A 16241-nucleotide genomic window follows, 5' to 3' on the forward strand; every position below is an offset into this window, starting at 1 on the left:
TCAGAAGCTTGCAGAGATGGACCAAGAAAGGAGAGGGACTCAGCACAAGGGACAGGAAGAATCCTAAATGTCAACACAGCACGCCGGAGAGCTGCGAGGACACAGCACGAGAAGGGTGAGAAAAGCCCCACTCTGTGGACAGACGACTGCGAGGCTGGGCCCCACTTAAAGCGTCTCCCAGGTGCACCGCCGCCACCCGCAGTGACAGCGTGGGGCAAGAATTCTGCCCCACCAGATTAGCACGAGGAGCCTCTGAAGCGGCCCCGCAGCACGGGGTAAGCACCTGATCTTACACAGACCGCAGGGCACACCCCTGGGCACCACTGCCCCACACACGTCCACTTGGTTTTTGCCTGGGCAGCACACACATCCTGCGCGAATCACCTGAGCAAAACCCACTCCCTCACCCCCCATCAACACTGGGGGACGCGTGGCCCAGATCCACACTCGGCCTAGACACATGCTGGTTCACAAACATCCAAACAGCGCACCTGTAAGCAAACTCTGACCCCCGGAGCACACAGGCTTGCAGCCACCCCACACGCAGCCAGAGGACAGCTGCCACAACTCTAACCTGTGTCCCACCCCGTCCCCAAACACAGGTTCCCACACTGGGGCCTGGGGCTCCACACTGCCCGGGGTACCGCAGTATTCGGCTTGTGAAAACAACACTGAACTGAGAAACGTCCAGCTCCGACATTTGTTTTTAATTAAGCACCGTTGAAGAGGCCAGAGGTGGCTGCCTGTGCAAGCGCAGGCTGATGTAAAATAAAGACCCTCTCAGGGACTGTGGCTGCATCTTTGAGTGCTAGGGGTCCTTTCCAGGCTGCGTCTTTGAGTGCCAGGGGTAGCGGATGGATTTGTCTCAGTGTGCTGGGGTCCTTCCCGGGTCCACCCCACCTTGCCCTGCATGCCAGGAAACACCCAACAGCACATACAGCGCCACACTCCACGCAGGCCTGGCAGCCCTGCTCACCTCCGGGGTCACCTGTACTTCTCCCGCTTTTTGGGTCTTGGCTTAGGCCTGGTGCTTCTCCCAAACACAATGCAGATACACACGGTACGTGTGCATGGCCATCTCCCCCACGGCCGGCCCGGATCTGACCTTGTCCCCACCGCCTGGTCCAAAGCCCTCCAGCTACCAGTGGTGTGGAACAAAGGCCCCGACTGCAGTCTAGCCACAGCCCACCCCTCATCTCGCCACACACTGTAGGTGCTCAGTAAACCATCAGCCACACTGAGGTCTGTTTGTGTTTAATCAGACAATATGCAAAGTATTTACAACCGATTTCTGATCCCCCCTCCCCCCTAATCCTGGGCCATGGAATGTGGGACCCCCAGGCCCTGCCCAGAGCCAGGGGTCCCCCAGGCCTCTGCATAGTCATCTGAAATCTACAAAACACTGTTTTAAAAAAAAATAGGACAGTATTAGGACACCTTATACAAAGGGCCCAGGGCAGTTGGAGGGGGATTTGAGGGCACGCAGGGGAAGTGAACCCAGATCTGACCCAGACGGACGGGAGGAGACTTCAGTGATGAGCGCGAAGGGAAGGGAGCATGGGAGCCTCATCAGCAGGCTCCACTCGGCCTCCTTCCCCAGTGCCAAGCCCAGGCTGGCTCGAGGGCCCCGGCAGTGGGATGTTATTGCTGTGATGGGGGCACTGGTGAAATGTACAACACGTGTGGGGACAGAGCTGGGGCGGTTTTTACATGTTAAATATGGACACACATGGAGATACACACAGATGTGCACACATACACACACACACATACACATACACTGATGGGCCCTTGGCAGGATGACACTAATTTGTCAGCTGTCCATTTTACAGATGGCCATACTGAGGCCCAAGAGGAAGCCACCACATACCCTACGGCTGAACAGCAGAGCCAGGACCCAATCTCCCGCTGTCCAGGGCTGTGCTCGCCTTGGGCTCCCACCACAGGGTCTGATGGGAGCAGAGCAGTTACAGAGGCTGCAGCCACACATAGGGCAGAAGTCCAGCTCACAGACAAAGCAGGGCCCCCAAGTCACACAGCAGTGTGTGCCCGTGGGCACCCTTGCTCTGACCCCAGCCAGGGTACCCCTCACCCTACTCATGATTCAGGGGTGCCCATCCAGGAAGGAGAGCAGGGGCCACATGTTGAAATGCTCAGGACAAGCTGGGGGACAGGAGGTTACCGCCTGAGCCCAGGACCAGGGCCTCCCAGCCTCACTGCTCTTTGACTACTTGATTGCTCCAGAGCCCGGGCGCCGACTCCCTTTTGTGGTTGGCTGGCTCCAGAGCTCACCTACATTCTGACCGAAGCCTGCTTGCCGTACCTTCACCCCGCTTCTAGCTTAGCCTCACACCAGCCCTGTTCCCTTCCTCCACAGCAGGTGGGCTGAGCCAAGCACACAGGGACAGTGGGACCCCTGCTACCTCTGACCCATCTTGAGGTCCCCTGTCCCCTCGGCTGCCCCGCTCTGAGATGCCTCTGAAGACAATTCTCATTGGTTCCTGAGGAAGACAGACGGAGCACCGGGTACCAAGCCCGCCGCCTCAACCCTTACTACACTGTGGCCCTAGGCAAGTTACATCCCGTCTGGACTCAGCCTCCCCGTGGGGAAATGGGAGAAAGGAACTGATGATCTCCAAGGGCCCCTGGGGTGGAAGAGGGGCACAGCTGGAGGGGGGTCCTCATCCCATCCACCATCACCCAGCCACGCTGGGCTGCGCGCTGCCCGACCAGGACCAGCGACAGAGGGGTCTGGGCCCTGCAACCTCCACCCACAGCCGAGTCCAAATGGACGGCAGGGCAGGGCAGGGCAGCAGCTGAGGCCCAGGGCCATCGCTCCTCTTTGGAAAGGCTCTTTGGCCAGCTCGTGAGACGGACCTAGGGGCGTCCAAGGGAGGGGCCGGGCACAGGCAGCAGGTGGAGGTGAGACACGGCATCTGACCCCTTTCTCAGATCCTCCTCGGGTGACGAGCAGAGCCCCGAGGGACAAAGAGGTGTGTGGCCACTGCAGTGCTCCGACAGTCACTGTGCCGGCTGTGGACTCCATAGACCCGAAGCCCTGCCATCCACCCAAGGACAGGAGGGCCTCATCCCTGGCAATTCATCCCAGGAGGGAGGGTCGACAGCGGCAGGTGGAAGGTGCAGACCCCACAGGCCCACCCAGGGCCCGGCCCGGCAGGGCAGCCTGCCCTATAGGTTCTCCCCGGGCTGGTACTGGGGCTCGGTGGATGTGAAGTAGTCCTCCAGGAAGGCCTGCAGGTACTCGAAGGTGGGCCGCTCCTCTGGCTCCTTCCGCCAGCACTGGCACATGAGGTCGTGCAGGGACTCAGGGCACTCGGGCGGGCAGGGCATGCGGTAGCCCCGCTCCACCTGGTCCAGCACCTCGCGGTTCACCATCCCTGTGGGCACAGGCAGCGTGAGGAGCCTGGCTCCAGGAGGAGTGGGGAGAGGGGGCAGGACAAGAAGGCTTCCCACTGGGACATGCAGGGCCCGGGGGTATGTGTGTCCCTAAGACCAGGGGCCCTACCATACAGAGCCTAAGATTAGAGGCTTGGGCTCTTCGTTATACACATGGGGGAACTGAGGGAGGGGTGAGTACTGCCCAAGACCACCAGGCTGAGGGGTTCAGGGATCACTGATGGGCTGTGTGACCCCTTCTCACCAGGGTAGGGTACCCGGCCCTTTGTTGTGAGCTCGGTCAGCAGGATTCCAAAGGACCACACGTCCGACTTGATGGTAAAGCGGCCATAGAGGGCGGCTTCCGGGGCTGTCCACTTGATGGGGAACTTGGCTCCTATAGGCGTGAGAAGGGGCAGGAGGCTCAGCAGTGCATTACCGCAGCTCTGCCACAGATGAGGAAACTGAGGCTTAGATCAGACGTAGGACCTGCCCGGGGTCCCACAGCCAATGCCCCCACGCACCTTGCCGGGCTGTGTACTCATTGTCCTCGATGAGCCGGGCCAGCCCGAAGTCAGCCACTTTGCACACCAGGTTCTCCCCAACCAGGATGTTGGCAGCACGCAGGTCCCGGTGGACATAGTTCATCCGCTCCACGTACGCCATGCCCGAGGCGATCTGCAGGCAGCACACAGGTGCCTGGCTCAGAGGCTGCACCCACACAGCCTTGGGTCCCCCCAGGGGCGCAGGGCCACCTGTACTCTGCCTTCCCCACTTCTTCCGGCACAAGGAGTCAGCTCACAATAACACCGCTGGCTTATGAAGCAGGCCAGCACCCAGCAGGAAGAGCAGTGAGGGTAATGGAATGGCTCACAGTGAGAAGCAGCCAGGGAAGTGGAGTGACCATGACAAAGAGGCCCCAGCTCACCCACAGATGCGTGACAGGCCCTGCCAGCTGTCCCAAGTCCCCTGTCTGAGCCTGTTTTCGCATCCATCCAATCTCTACCTCTCCTGATTCTGATCAAGAGTAAATGAAAAAAGATCTCGAGTTCTGCCTACACACTTGTTGAGTGACTTCACAGAGAAAAAAACTGAGGCCAAAAGGTCTCACAGCAAGTCAGGGGCTGCTGATGCCCAGTTAAGGTCCTCTGTCCAGAACCACCACTCAAGGAAACTATAAGCGGTTCCTGTCATACAGGCAGCAAGATGAGCGTGCGGAAATCAAGGCAGGCCTCCTGGAGGGGGCGCTCAAGAGGCCAAAACTGGCTGAGCCAGCTGGATCTGAGTGTTCTAAGGGCAAAGGTGGGGGAAGCAGGAGGGACTCACTCACCTGAGCAGCCATGTCCACCAGCTGAGGCAGCCGCAGGTACTTGCCCGTCTCCCCCTTGAGGAAGTCCAGCAAACTCCCTGAGCAAAAGAGAGAGAGCCAGTTCCAGTCCTGCCCCATCCTGCCCCTGGCAAGATGCAGCGACTCCTGGCTCCTGTGCCCCCCTATACACTGGCCCCGCTGCATCAGCACAGGAGATTCACTGCCAAGCCAGCTCCAGCCTCCCTCAGCAGGTCTCAGAAGCCCCAGAGGGATGGACAGGCGTGTGCACACAGCAGGATCCTATTTGGCAGCAAAAAGAGACCAGCTAGCCGGCACAGTGGTGCACACCTGTAACCCCAGCATTCTGGAGGACCCGAAAGTTCAAGCACAGCCTGGGCAACTTTGCAATGAAGTCGAACAGTAAACAGAAGTCTACCAGGACAGAAAGCAGATCAGAGCTCATCTGAGTTTGGGGCACCAGGGACTACTGTCTGTCAAGGGGAACAGGCAACTTTCTGAGTGAGGGAGACACTGTATGTCTGGATTGGAAGGCATACACAGAGAACCCACTGGTTAAAACTCATTCAGCTAGACACTTAAAATGGATGTATTTTATCCTAAGTTTTTAAAAATGGAATTTTAAATAAGTAATTTTTAAAATAGTAAGTTAATAGCTGGGCATGGTGACACATGTCTGTAATCCCAGCACTCAGGAGGCTGAGGCAGGAGGATTAATTCACAGCCAGCCCGGGCTACACAGTGAGTTCAAGGCTAGCCTGAACTACATAGTGAGACCCTATCTCAAAATAAGATAAAAATTAAGTCAAGGTCAAGGCCCTGGCTCAAGTTGGAGGGCTGAAGAGTTCTCTCTTAGCCTGAGAATAGCAAACAGCTTTAGAAAATCAGCAAATGATGCACGGTGAGAAACCACTGAGAACAAAGTGAGAGGAGAAAGACAGTCTCTGTGTAAGTTGTGGCCGACATGTGGTTTTGATCCTGAGCCACGCCACCTGTGAAAGGCACTGGCGGGCAGACACAGCGGCACACGCCTGTAATCCCAGCGCTCCAGGGGGCCACAAATTCAAGCTCAGCCTGGGCAATTTTGTGACTCAGGAAGACCCTGTTTCAAAATTTAAAAAAACGTCTGGTGTGAAGGCCTTGGGTTCAATCTCCAACACAAAAAAAAACAAAAAGAAACACACTTTGGGGAGGTGAGGAGGTGTTATGGCTGATACATTGTGTCAATTTGAAGAGTCTAGAGGCTTCTAAGTGACTCAGCAGTTCTATATCCTGGGGTGAAAAGGACATGCCCTTAGGCTCTGGGATGCTGTTCATTGTGTCAACTTGAGAAGTTTAGAAGGTTAACTAAGGGACTCAGCAGGGGCTGGTGGGGCAGGGGGTCCTCACTTTGTTCATCATGGTGGGGGCAGCCTGCCTACAATATAAGGGAGGAAAAGAGGCTTGTTCTCCCCTTTCACTCTTTTCTGCCACCATGAACTGTTGCCCTCTGCCATGTGCCACTCTGCCTTGGAGCCAGCCAAGTATGGACTGAAACCTCCACAAACTGTAAGCTAAATAAACCTTTCCTTCTTTAATTATGGGTGTCAGCTATTTTGTCTCAGCAATGAGAGAAAAGTGACCAAGACAGCTCTGGCAGTCACCCTGGGGTCCCTTGGCCAGCCACCCGGGTCTCACCCTTGCTCATATACTCCGTGACAATGTAGATGGGCTCCTCAGATACCACGGCATACAGCTGCACCAGCTTCTCGTGCCTCAGTTTCTTCATGACCTGGGCCTCCTGCAGGAAGGCCTCCGGAGACATGGTGCCCGGCTTCAGGGTCTTGATGGCCACCCTGGTGGTGCCATTCCAGGTTCCTGCGGGGCAGGGACAAAGGCTTCCTCAGTGGAAGCCCCACTCTCGCCACCCAAGGACAGGACCTGCCTGCCTGAGGGCCGGGCTCAGCCCTGGCCTCCCTCACCATATCACAAGCACACCCATGAGGAGGCTCCTTGTAAATCTCAGTAATCCCAGCTATAAATTGGGCACGAGAACGAGGTGCGCCTCACAGGGTTGTTAAGAGGCCGACATGAGCTTCTGGCACTGCTCATGAAACAGGAGCCGGGTCAGGACAGATCAGGAGGACTGTCTGTCTCTCAACTCAACACAGCAGCCTGACAGACAGAGACCGCAGTTCCCAATTCAGTGGCATCTCCTGGGCACCCCTTCCTGCCAGCTACAGTGCGTACGGCACGTAAGACGCCCCACCATCGGCGAACAGACGTGTCCAGCGGGGAGGCAGAGCTGGGTCCCGGGCCGCTACGGCCACAAGAACAAGAGGCTGCCTCCCGAGCCTGCACACCCTGAAAAGCAAGCTGCTGCACCAAGGGAGACCATGGGAGGAGTCAGGAGGCCCGGGCGAGTGGGGTCCCCTCCCTCAGCCTGTTTTCCTCATCTGCGCCAATCTGGGGGCTCTCCTAGGAATCAAGATTTCAGCCCCTGGGCCAGCTCCCTGAGGCCCACTGAGCGAGTGCAGTTCGCCCCTTACACGAGGACCTGGGTTTTCATCGTACAGTAGGTGACCACACTTGAGGGCCACCACTGGGAAGCTCCACATTTAAAAGTGGGTCCCTTTCTTTGCAGAGGCACTTAAAGGGAAAGGGAACCACGGAGCCCTGCCTGTTCTCAGAGGACCACATTAACGCCCCTCCCCAGGGCCCCAGCTCCTTACCCATCCACACCTCCCCGAAGCAGCCCTGGCCCAGCTTGACCTCCAGCCGCAGGGACTCCCGGGGGATCTCCCAGGCGTCCTTGGCCAGGCCCTGGGTCTGCGGCTTGGACGTGGGGCACACGGTGGTGAGGCGGTGGCACAGGCCATCAGCGTGTTCTGAAGAGAAGGCGGGAGCAGGGCTGAGTGGGGCTCACGGTGCGCTCTGGGCGCCCACACCCACACATCTACACCCGCCCGCCTGGGCTCGCGGCCCTGTGCACGGCTGGTGGGGCCTGCCATTCCCTCCTTCACTCACAGGGCTCGAAGGGTGACAGGGACCGTGAGGGGGAAGCCCGTGGAGCTGCCCTTAGGGAGCTCACACCCCAGGGCAAGCAGACTTCCCCCTAGCCACCCTCCAGGACCACAGAATGACCAGGGAGAGCTGTGTGTGCAGGACAGCAGGGTGTGGGCTGGACATCAGGGGCTAGGGGCGCTTGGGTCTCTATCCTGGGTGCCAAGACAGTAGCCCCGGGAGGGTGGGTCTGGGGAACAGGGCTAAGCATTCACCCCAGAGCAGTGACTGAACCTAGAGGAAGGTGGATGGCCCAGGTGAGGGGGGGGTGCGCCAGGTGAGAGGCAGACCACGCAGGCACACACAGGTCCACCTCCAGATGGCTGTGCCCTGTGCCCCACTGCAGCACCCAGCACCTGGGCTCAGTGCGCCTCTGCCACCCTCTCCTCCAATCTGGCTGCAATCAATGTGGCCACCCCTCCCCCTGCTCTCCTAGTCCTGGGGCTGCAGAGACAACACCAGCCCATGCTCCTCCCTGCCAGCTCTTGCCAGGCAGCCCCTCCTTGCCAGCCAGCGAGGGGAGGAAGCGGGAAGGGCAGAGGGTCAGGGAAAAGGAGGAGGAGGAAAGACAGGGGTGGGGGTAGAAGGCAGTGGGGCCACGGAGCAGGGAAGGAGACGGGGCAGGTGACGGGTGCATCCTCAGGAGAATTGAAGCCCCTGCCCTGTGGGGCCAGGGCCCCTCCCAGGGTCTGCAGCTGAGGCCAGGGCATCCCCAGAGCTCACTGGAGTAATAGGCGACGAGCTGCTGCAGGCTGTTGAACTGGGTGCGTGAAGTGATGTAGAAGCCGCCGTTGTCCAGCTTGCGGATCTTGTAGTGCTTCACGTTGAGGCCCTTAGCATTGTCGAAGTCAGACACGGAGAGGCAGTAGGCACCTGCGGGCACAGCCAGGGAAAAGGACCACGATCACAGCAGTCACCTCCACAGGTCGCAGTCCTGAGCAATGCCTGAGCAGTGTCCTGCCTGCCCAACACCACAGGGAAGCCCCAAGGCCGCCCCTCTCTCTCTACCTGCCTCAGGGGCAGCCACCAAGGCGCAGCCCAGCGAGTAACAGTCCCGCCACAAGCCCTTGGGCCCGGGCAAGATCTCAAATCCGGGTGTGCAGCCCAACTGTGTGACTTGACAAGCTGCTTGGCCATCCTGGGCCTCAGTTTCTTCCTCTGCGTAACAGGGGGCCCCTAGGGCTGCCGGGAAGATTCAATACAGCTACACAGGAGAGTGCCAGGGACGCAGTAGGCACTCAACAAATGCTAACTGGGCGGCTGGGGATGACCTGTAGGTTGCCGAGGCCAAGCCTCCCAAGCTGACAAAAGCTCTCACTAAAGTAGACTCCACCTGCCAGGCACACCTGGCTGGGATCCTCTGTTAACTGGAACCCAGGGACACCTGGGTGCCAGCAGGGAACAAGGCTGAGCCCCAGTGACAGGTCACAGACGCCAAGACCAGAGAAGGCACTGCTCAGGAACCTCCAGGCAGCGTGCAGCCATGGGATGGAAGGCCAGCCCCATGGGGCTGGGACCGCCCCCTGGACAGTCCTCAAGGGGAGCATGACACCTCAGTGTAAAGAAGGGAAAAGTGAGGGAACGTGGTTCGGCCCAGGTCACCCAGTGAGTCAGGCACGGAGCTGGGACCTAAACCCTTACCCAAGCGGCTAAAGGCTGCACTGGGCAGCCCGGTACACTGTAGACGGCCTGGACTGTGCGCGCCAGAGGCCCAGGCCTGAGGCTGACACCAGCCCCGGGCACAAGTGCACACGTGCACAGGCATGCCTGCTCACAGCTACGCACGCGCCCCAGACCCCGGGCATGGGAACAAAGCCACGCTGTCCCTCCCACACAGCGACACACGGCCGGTCCCACCCCTACGTGCATAAGAGGCCCTTCACACAGTGTATCTGGCAAGTGTATCTGGCCGCACACCTGCTCAGAACACACATGCAGGACATGGGTGCTCTGCTTTCCCAGCTCCCGCTGAGCCCCGGGCCCTCAGGAAGCAGCCCAGCGTGGTTGCCATAGTGACAGGGCGCCTGCAACCCACTTTCGGAGGGGAGAGAGGGGGACGCTCCTCACTCTCACTGGGGGAGGGGCAGAGAGGAATGAGCTAGGACTATGGGGGGAAGGGCGAAGCGAGGTCCCCAGAGGCCTCTGGGGAGAAGAGGGGGTCTACTGTATCAGCATCCGCCCTGGGAAGCAGTCTTTTCCTGGGTGGCACTCAGACCTCCCGATGACCAGTGCCCATTCCTATCCGGAGCAACTAAGTCCAAAGAAACAAAGCCTCGTCTTTCACGGCCCTTCTGGCCCCCAGACTGCTCTCAGCATCCCTCAAATACACCTCCCGGACTTTGATTCTGCTGTTTCTTCCATATAAGGGGCTCTTCCCACTCTGTATTCCAAACTACTATTCATTCCGCAACACCAGCCTGAACAGCTGACAAGAGAAATGCTTCCAGCAGCAGCACAAGAGCGCCTACCTTTTGTGGTCTCGCTTTCTCGCACCAGGAAGGTCCCTCTTGGGTTTTCCGTGTTGAGCAGCAACCGCTCCGACTCCCGCCGGGTGATCTTGCCAAAGTACCACCTGGGGGGGAGAGACAAACACAGTGTCTGGCCCAGGCTCCCACCGCCAACTGCACCTCTCCCCAGGCTGGGCCCTGGGCAGCCCTGCCTCCCACTCCCACAGGACGGACAGGCTGACGCGGCCAGGGGCCAATACTCACTCCTCAGCCTGGATGGAGTCCGAGGGCGCCACATAGTTGCTGGGGATGTAGCCCGTCTGCCCTGTGCTCAGCGAGTGTGCCAGCCACCAGTCTCCCTCTCTGAGCAGGAGGAGAAGGGAGCAAAGAAGGAAGGGCCATCATCAGCGAGCCCAGGTGTCTGCTCTCCGCCCAGGCGCTGTGCCGGCGACAGCCAGTGAGGCACAGGGAGGCTGTGGGCCTTGGCCTGGAATTTGTCCCCTCCCGGCCCACATGCCCCTGGCAAAGCTGGCTCAGATGAGCTAGCTGCATGGCAGGACTGAGCTTGCTCAGCCTGAGGCCCAGCTCTGCAGCAGCACGGTCCTGGACGGGAAGGGAGCATTCCTGCCGATGCACCAAGGCCCCTCAAGACGCAAAGGGCTGCCTTGGGAGGGAGCGCCCCGCCTCTGGGGACAAGCAACGCTGTACCTGAGAGAAGACCCCTGTCAGAGACGGATGTGAAACTAGACTGGCACAGTCCACCCAGCGTGAGACTCGGAAGCCCAGAGCTAAGGGCTGGCGAGACCCCGGGAGCGGCACGGGGTGGCCCTTTCAAAGCCCAGTGGCCATCCAGGCACCAGCCCAGAAACTACAGTAGCAGTGCTCGCCTCTGTCACAAGTCCAGGTCACACCTAAAGGTCCTGAGCCGGAAACTAGAGACCTCCTCCTGTGACCTACCCATGTGCAGGGGGAAACTGAGGCCAGAGGGGGCTAGGACTTGCCCAAAGACACACAGTGAGGCATGGGGAGGGGGACAAGGTGGCAGAGCTCCAGGCCCAGGGCACGGCTGTGCTAACTGCCCCACGAGGAGGAGGAGGTGATGGGACCGGGCGGGAGGGACGCCCAGCCGGGTTGGGTCCCCAGGCCTGGGCGTGGGGGAGGGGCGGAAGTACCTTTGCAGCCATCTGAATGTGAACCAGGTCTGGCTGGAGCGGGGGTCCAGAAACAGAGGAGGGAGGAGCAAGCGAGAGCCCGACAGGAGAGAAGAGGCAGAGATGGGGGTGGTGAGAGGCAGCGAGGCAGGAAGAGCAAGGAGAGAGCGGGAGAGCCAGGCGGAGCCAGGGAAGGGGTTGAAGGGGCAGCCACAGAGGCCTCACATCCAAAGCAACCAACAGGGACAGGAGAGGGTCCACGGGGAGTTGAGGGTATGACACCGGGCCGGGCAGCCTGGGGACTAGGGTCAGCCCCCCCACTCCCCCTGTACAGATGGGAAGACTGAGGCCAGGGAAGTAAAGGCCTGGGCTCAAGGTCACACAGCCAGGTGATGTGCAGCGGGGCTGGCCGGCTTGCTGAGCTGTCTCTGCTGAGGACCCTGAGAAGATAGCAGCAGCGCCGACCCCAGCCCAGAGAGAGGCTCTTGCCTGCAGCCACACAGTCTGCACTGGAACGGGGCCGGACCTCTAGCTCCTGGTCCTGAGCCGCCCCTAGCCATACTCTTCAGCCCCTTTTAAAGATGGAGACATTGCAGCAAGAGAGAGTAGGACCCCCCGGAGGCCAGCGAGCCCCCAGGCAGGGTTCAGTGAGCCTGGCTGCGCTGGGCCGGGGAGGGGGAGTTCTGGTGGAGCCAGGCCAAAGGGGTGCAAGTGAGGCTGTGATGGGACCACTGCACACACTTGGGCGGGTATGAGCTCCCCCAGGGGCTCAGAGAGAGGCCCTGCCATGCCCCGAGTCTCCCTCCAACCCCTCTGTGCACCCACTGGGGGCATCCACATCTTTTTCTGTCCCCTGTGACCCTCAAGCCCATCTTGCAAGGGAGGAAGCAAGGCCCTGGCCCCCGGCTGAGGAAACCATGACTCAGATGTTGAAGGAGCAGCCCCAAACCAGCACTTTCTTTGTACAGCTGGGGAAACTGAGGCACAGAGCGAGGCAACAACTTGCCCAAAGCTACAAAGCAGAAGCTAAAGTCACAAGGAACAGCTCTTTGAAAGCTTCGAGGCCAAAGACTTCTTTGCCAGCGGAGAAAATGAGGCAGAGAGGAGGGAGTGATTTGCCCGAAGCTGCACGGCAGATCAGCAGCAGGGCAAGGGTGAGCAGGGGCCCGGACTGCACAGAGCAGATACAGCAGCCACCCCTGGCCTCACAGTGGGGTCACCCTCAGAGAAGCCAGTGGAAGATGGAGGACAGGGCAGCAGGGCGGGGGCAGGGGACAGGCCGTGCCAGAACCGTGCCAGCGTCTGAGGTCACAGGCTCTGAAACAAGGCAGCTGGACAAAGCCAGAGTTTGCAAGCTGCCCAGCTTCTGAGGCATCCAGCCACCCAAGCAAGCAGAGCCGGCAGGAAGCAGGCGCCTGGCCAAGCAGGGCTGAAGAAGCCAGGGCATTCAGCCGACAGCACCCAGCTCCCCGAAATCAACATAGGGCATTTGGGGGTCACTGCCCAGTGTCTCAGAGGAGGACAGGGCAGGCATGACAGCAGCTGTACTGCACAACCACCATCTGGGTTGGAAGTCAGGCTGCCCAGGCTGTCATCCCAGCTCCCCTGTGACCTCAGCCCCGCACGCTATGCCCCAGACTAAACCCTAATCCTTGTGTCTAGTCCTGAGGACCAGGGGTGTGGCCGCTCTGGAACCTGGGACATGATGGCAATTTGAGCAGTGACATTAACACTCGGGCTGTGGGGACTGGTCAAAGACGCATTCTGGGAACTGCACGCCTGGTCACTGGGACCCCGGGCGGGGCCAGGCAGTTAGGTGTCCAAGCACTGGGCCTGGGCACGGGGTAGGTGGGTGAGAGAGGGCGAGACCAGGCAGGTCTGGAGAGGAGGACACAAAGGCAGGGTGCTTGGCAGCCCTGGCATCCTAAGGTGCCCCTGCCAGGGTGCCCAGGGAAGGAGAAGCCGGCTGGCATGTGGTACTTGGTAGTGGCTGCTGGAAAGCTGCCCAGGGATGCTGCTGAGCTCTGGGTAGCAGGGGGCACGGGGCTGTCGGACCCTATACCCCAGCGGGCTTCCTCACACCCAGGGCCACTCAGCAGCAAGAGCCACGCAGCAGACTCCACACTGTGAGCACTGCCGTCCGGGCCAAACCTGAACAGCAGCCAGGCCCACCTTCACGCTGTGCCTGCCACCACCCTGCCCTGCGCTCACACAGAGTCCTGGAAAGGCCTCTGTCATAGGCCGGGGCCTCATCACGGGGCCAACGAAGGACCCTGAGCAGCACCGCAGGGACAGCACCATGGTCCCTGCGGCGGGTACGGGACCCAACTCCTCAGGTTTGAATGGCCATCTTCCCCTGAGCCCCACCCCCAATTCCTTTGCCTCCCCTGCTGCTCTGACGCCAGCCCCAGCTCTGCCCCATCCAACTAGCGGCTGAGCGGTGGGTGAGCACTGACGGTCCAGGGCCCCCACCTCACAAACCCCTCTCCACGCCATCAGGGACCCTCAGCCTGGCCACACATGCTCCAGATTCTCGGCTGCAGAAGGAAGGAGGGAAGGGGCCGGACAAAAGGAGGGAAGCGTCACTCTGCCGGTGACACTGGCAGAGGCCAAGTCCCTAAGCTCTGCTTGCCCCACACCTTCACCCCGGCCGTGACCCAGCCCCAGCCTGAGCCCCGGCAGCCTCCCAGCACTTCCCGCTGTTACCCCACACTCCCTCCCGGCCCGGCCTTCCCCTCTTCCGGGTCCTCCGTGGATCACAGGCTGGAAGCCATCCCGCCTCGCACCTCCACTACTAGCTGTGTGACCTCGGGCAAGTCATTTCACCTCCCAGGCCTCCGTTTCTTCCTCTGTAAAATGCAGCGAGTGAGAGGCCTCGTTTCTCAGCACTCTCGTGGCACAGCAATGAAATAATTCACCTCAACGTGCGCGGCACGGGGCCGGCTCACACTCAGGGCACAGCACACGCAACCGTTTCGTCACACTCTGATCCCTCAGCCTGTCCCCCAGTACCGCTGGGCACCCTGGGAGCCAGGCCGCAGGTGACCTGGGGAGCCTGAATGAGGTGCATGAGAGAGCAGCCTTCAGGAACTCCCAGTTTGGGGGCAGCAGAGGACAGCTGGGACAGTAAGAGAACCAGCCACAGCTGGGCTCTGATACAGCGGGGCGGAAGGGGAGCCGGGGAAGCCCTCCCAGCCCAGAGAGCAGCCCGAAGAAGGGACAGAGCCGCTGCCCAAGTGCCAGCTCTGGCCTTGTTACTGGGCAGCCACGTGACCTTGGACAAGGACCCTTCACAACTCTGAGCCTCAGTTTCCTCATTTGCATAATGGAGGCAGCCGCCTTCCCACCACCGCTAGCCTGGAGGAATCACAGAAAGGAGCAAACAGGAGGAGAACACGGATGAAGGTGACTGGCACCTCTGTTCCCTTTTGCCCCAGAGAAGGCAGTCCTGCACTGGATCCTGAGGGATGAATAGGAGTTCGCCAGGCAGATGGGAAGAAGGGTGTTCCAGGCAGAGGGAACGTCATGCACAAGGGAAGAGAGACATGAACAGGCAAGGCACGCTCAGTGATGGGGGAAACGTCTGACCTCCTTAGGCAGGCCTTTGAGGACACTGGAGGGCTCTCCTCTGCCCTCCAGAGACTCCTGGCTTCCACAGCCCCGAGGTCAGCCCCTGGCTCTGCACCTCCCGCACCGCCCCCTGCACACAACTTCACTGTCCTTCCCTGGAGTCCTGCCTGCCCCTCCCAGTTCCTGCGTCACTCCAGAGGGACACAGAGCCGGGGCCCTCTGCCTGCCCTGGGGCCGGACTGGGCAGCTAGGGGAGGCCCTGGTGCAGCTGGCGCTCAGTGTGGGCTGAGGTCCAGGAGGACGCGTGAGGTGAGCGTGCGGGGCCTGGTGAACCTGGGGATGCGGGATGATCTTCAGAAGCCTGGGGAGGTGGCGGCAGCCAGGGGGCAGAGAGCGCAGCAGGAACCCGGCTGGAGGACGCACATGCAGACAGCACCCCAAGCCCCAGCGAAGCCGCCACCCGGCCCGCCGCCCACGCGGCGCGTACACACCTGACGTCCACCTTCCTCCTGAGGGCCAGCGAGAGAGAAGCAGAGAAGGAGGCGCTGAGAGCGGGCGCGAGGCGCAGGCCAGGGCGCAGGAGCCGCGCCGCCCTCTGCGGCGGCTCCGCACGGCGGGCGGGACCCCACTCCCCACACGGAAGTCCCCGCGGGGCCCCCAGAAGGGCACTCACGTGTTATTGACAATCTGGAGCCGCTCGCCTTTCTTGAAGGACAGATCGGTCTCTGTCCGGGACTCGTAGTCATAGAGGGCCACAAAGGTGGTCACCCCACCTGCGGGGAGCGGGGCGGAGTGAGCAGCGCCGGCACGCTCCCGGGGCGAGGGCTGCGCACGCCTGAACAACCAGAGGACCCCTGAGGACGGGATCTCTGTTGCCCCCCGCAGCAGGGCACACAGTAGGTGCTCAAAGAAGAGCGGCCCAGGCGCTGGGGGAGGCGCGACCCCACTCCAAGAGGGCCGCCCCCTGCCTCGGGCGTGCGAACCTGGCTGTAGGTGACTGTGCTCTGTCCCCTTTGCGAAGTGACACCCTCCGCCGCCACGCAGCCCTCAGCACCCACGAGCCCTTCGCGCGGGACCCTCGGGCTCCACAGTGGCGTCCTGAACAAAGGCGTGCTGCGCGCCCGAGGGGCTCCCGCCCGGGGTCCGCGGGGCCTCGGTGGGTCTGCACCCGGCGGGCCGGTGCACATCCTCTCGTCCTGCAGTGAACGTGGCCTCGCGGGCCCGCGCTCCTGCTCACGGCCGGGCGGCGCCGGGCTGCGGTACCGCGCGGCGCCAGCAGAGGGCGCAGAGGACGAGCGAAGCCCGGGC

The 16241-nt window shown here is 60.9% G+C and overlaps 1 protein-coding gene across 1 annotated transcript; it reads right to left on the reverse strand.

Annotated features, from left to right (window-relative positions):
- Nucleotides 1-1238: 1238 nt before the first annotated feature.
- On the reverse strand, nt 1239-15699 carry Src (SRC proto-oncogene, non-receptor tyrosine kinase; the record flags this gene model as incomplete). The annotated part of the gene is given in 11 exon segments (XM_013518348.1): nt 1239-3398; nt 3662-3793; nt 3921-4074; nt 4727-4803; nt 6401-6580; nt 7435-7590; nt 8489-8638; nt 10234-10337; nt 10477-10575; nt 15425-15442; nt 15607-15699. Coding segments are annotated over 11 exon segments (1372 nt in total), but the record flags the coding sequence as incomplete, so codon positions are not given.
- Nucleotides 15700-16241: the final 542 nt, after the last annotated feature.

This window comes from Chinchilla lanigera, unplaced genomic scaffold, assembly GCF_000276665.1.
Source record: "Chinchilla lanigera isolate Chin_1 unplaced genomic scaffold, ChiLan1.0 scaffold00044, whole genome shotgun sequence".
Taxonomy (NCBI): Eukaryota; Metazoa; Chordata; class Mammalia; order Rodentia; family Chinchillidae; genus Chinchilla; species Chinchilla lanigera.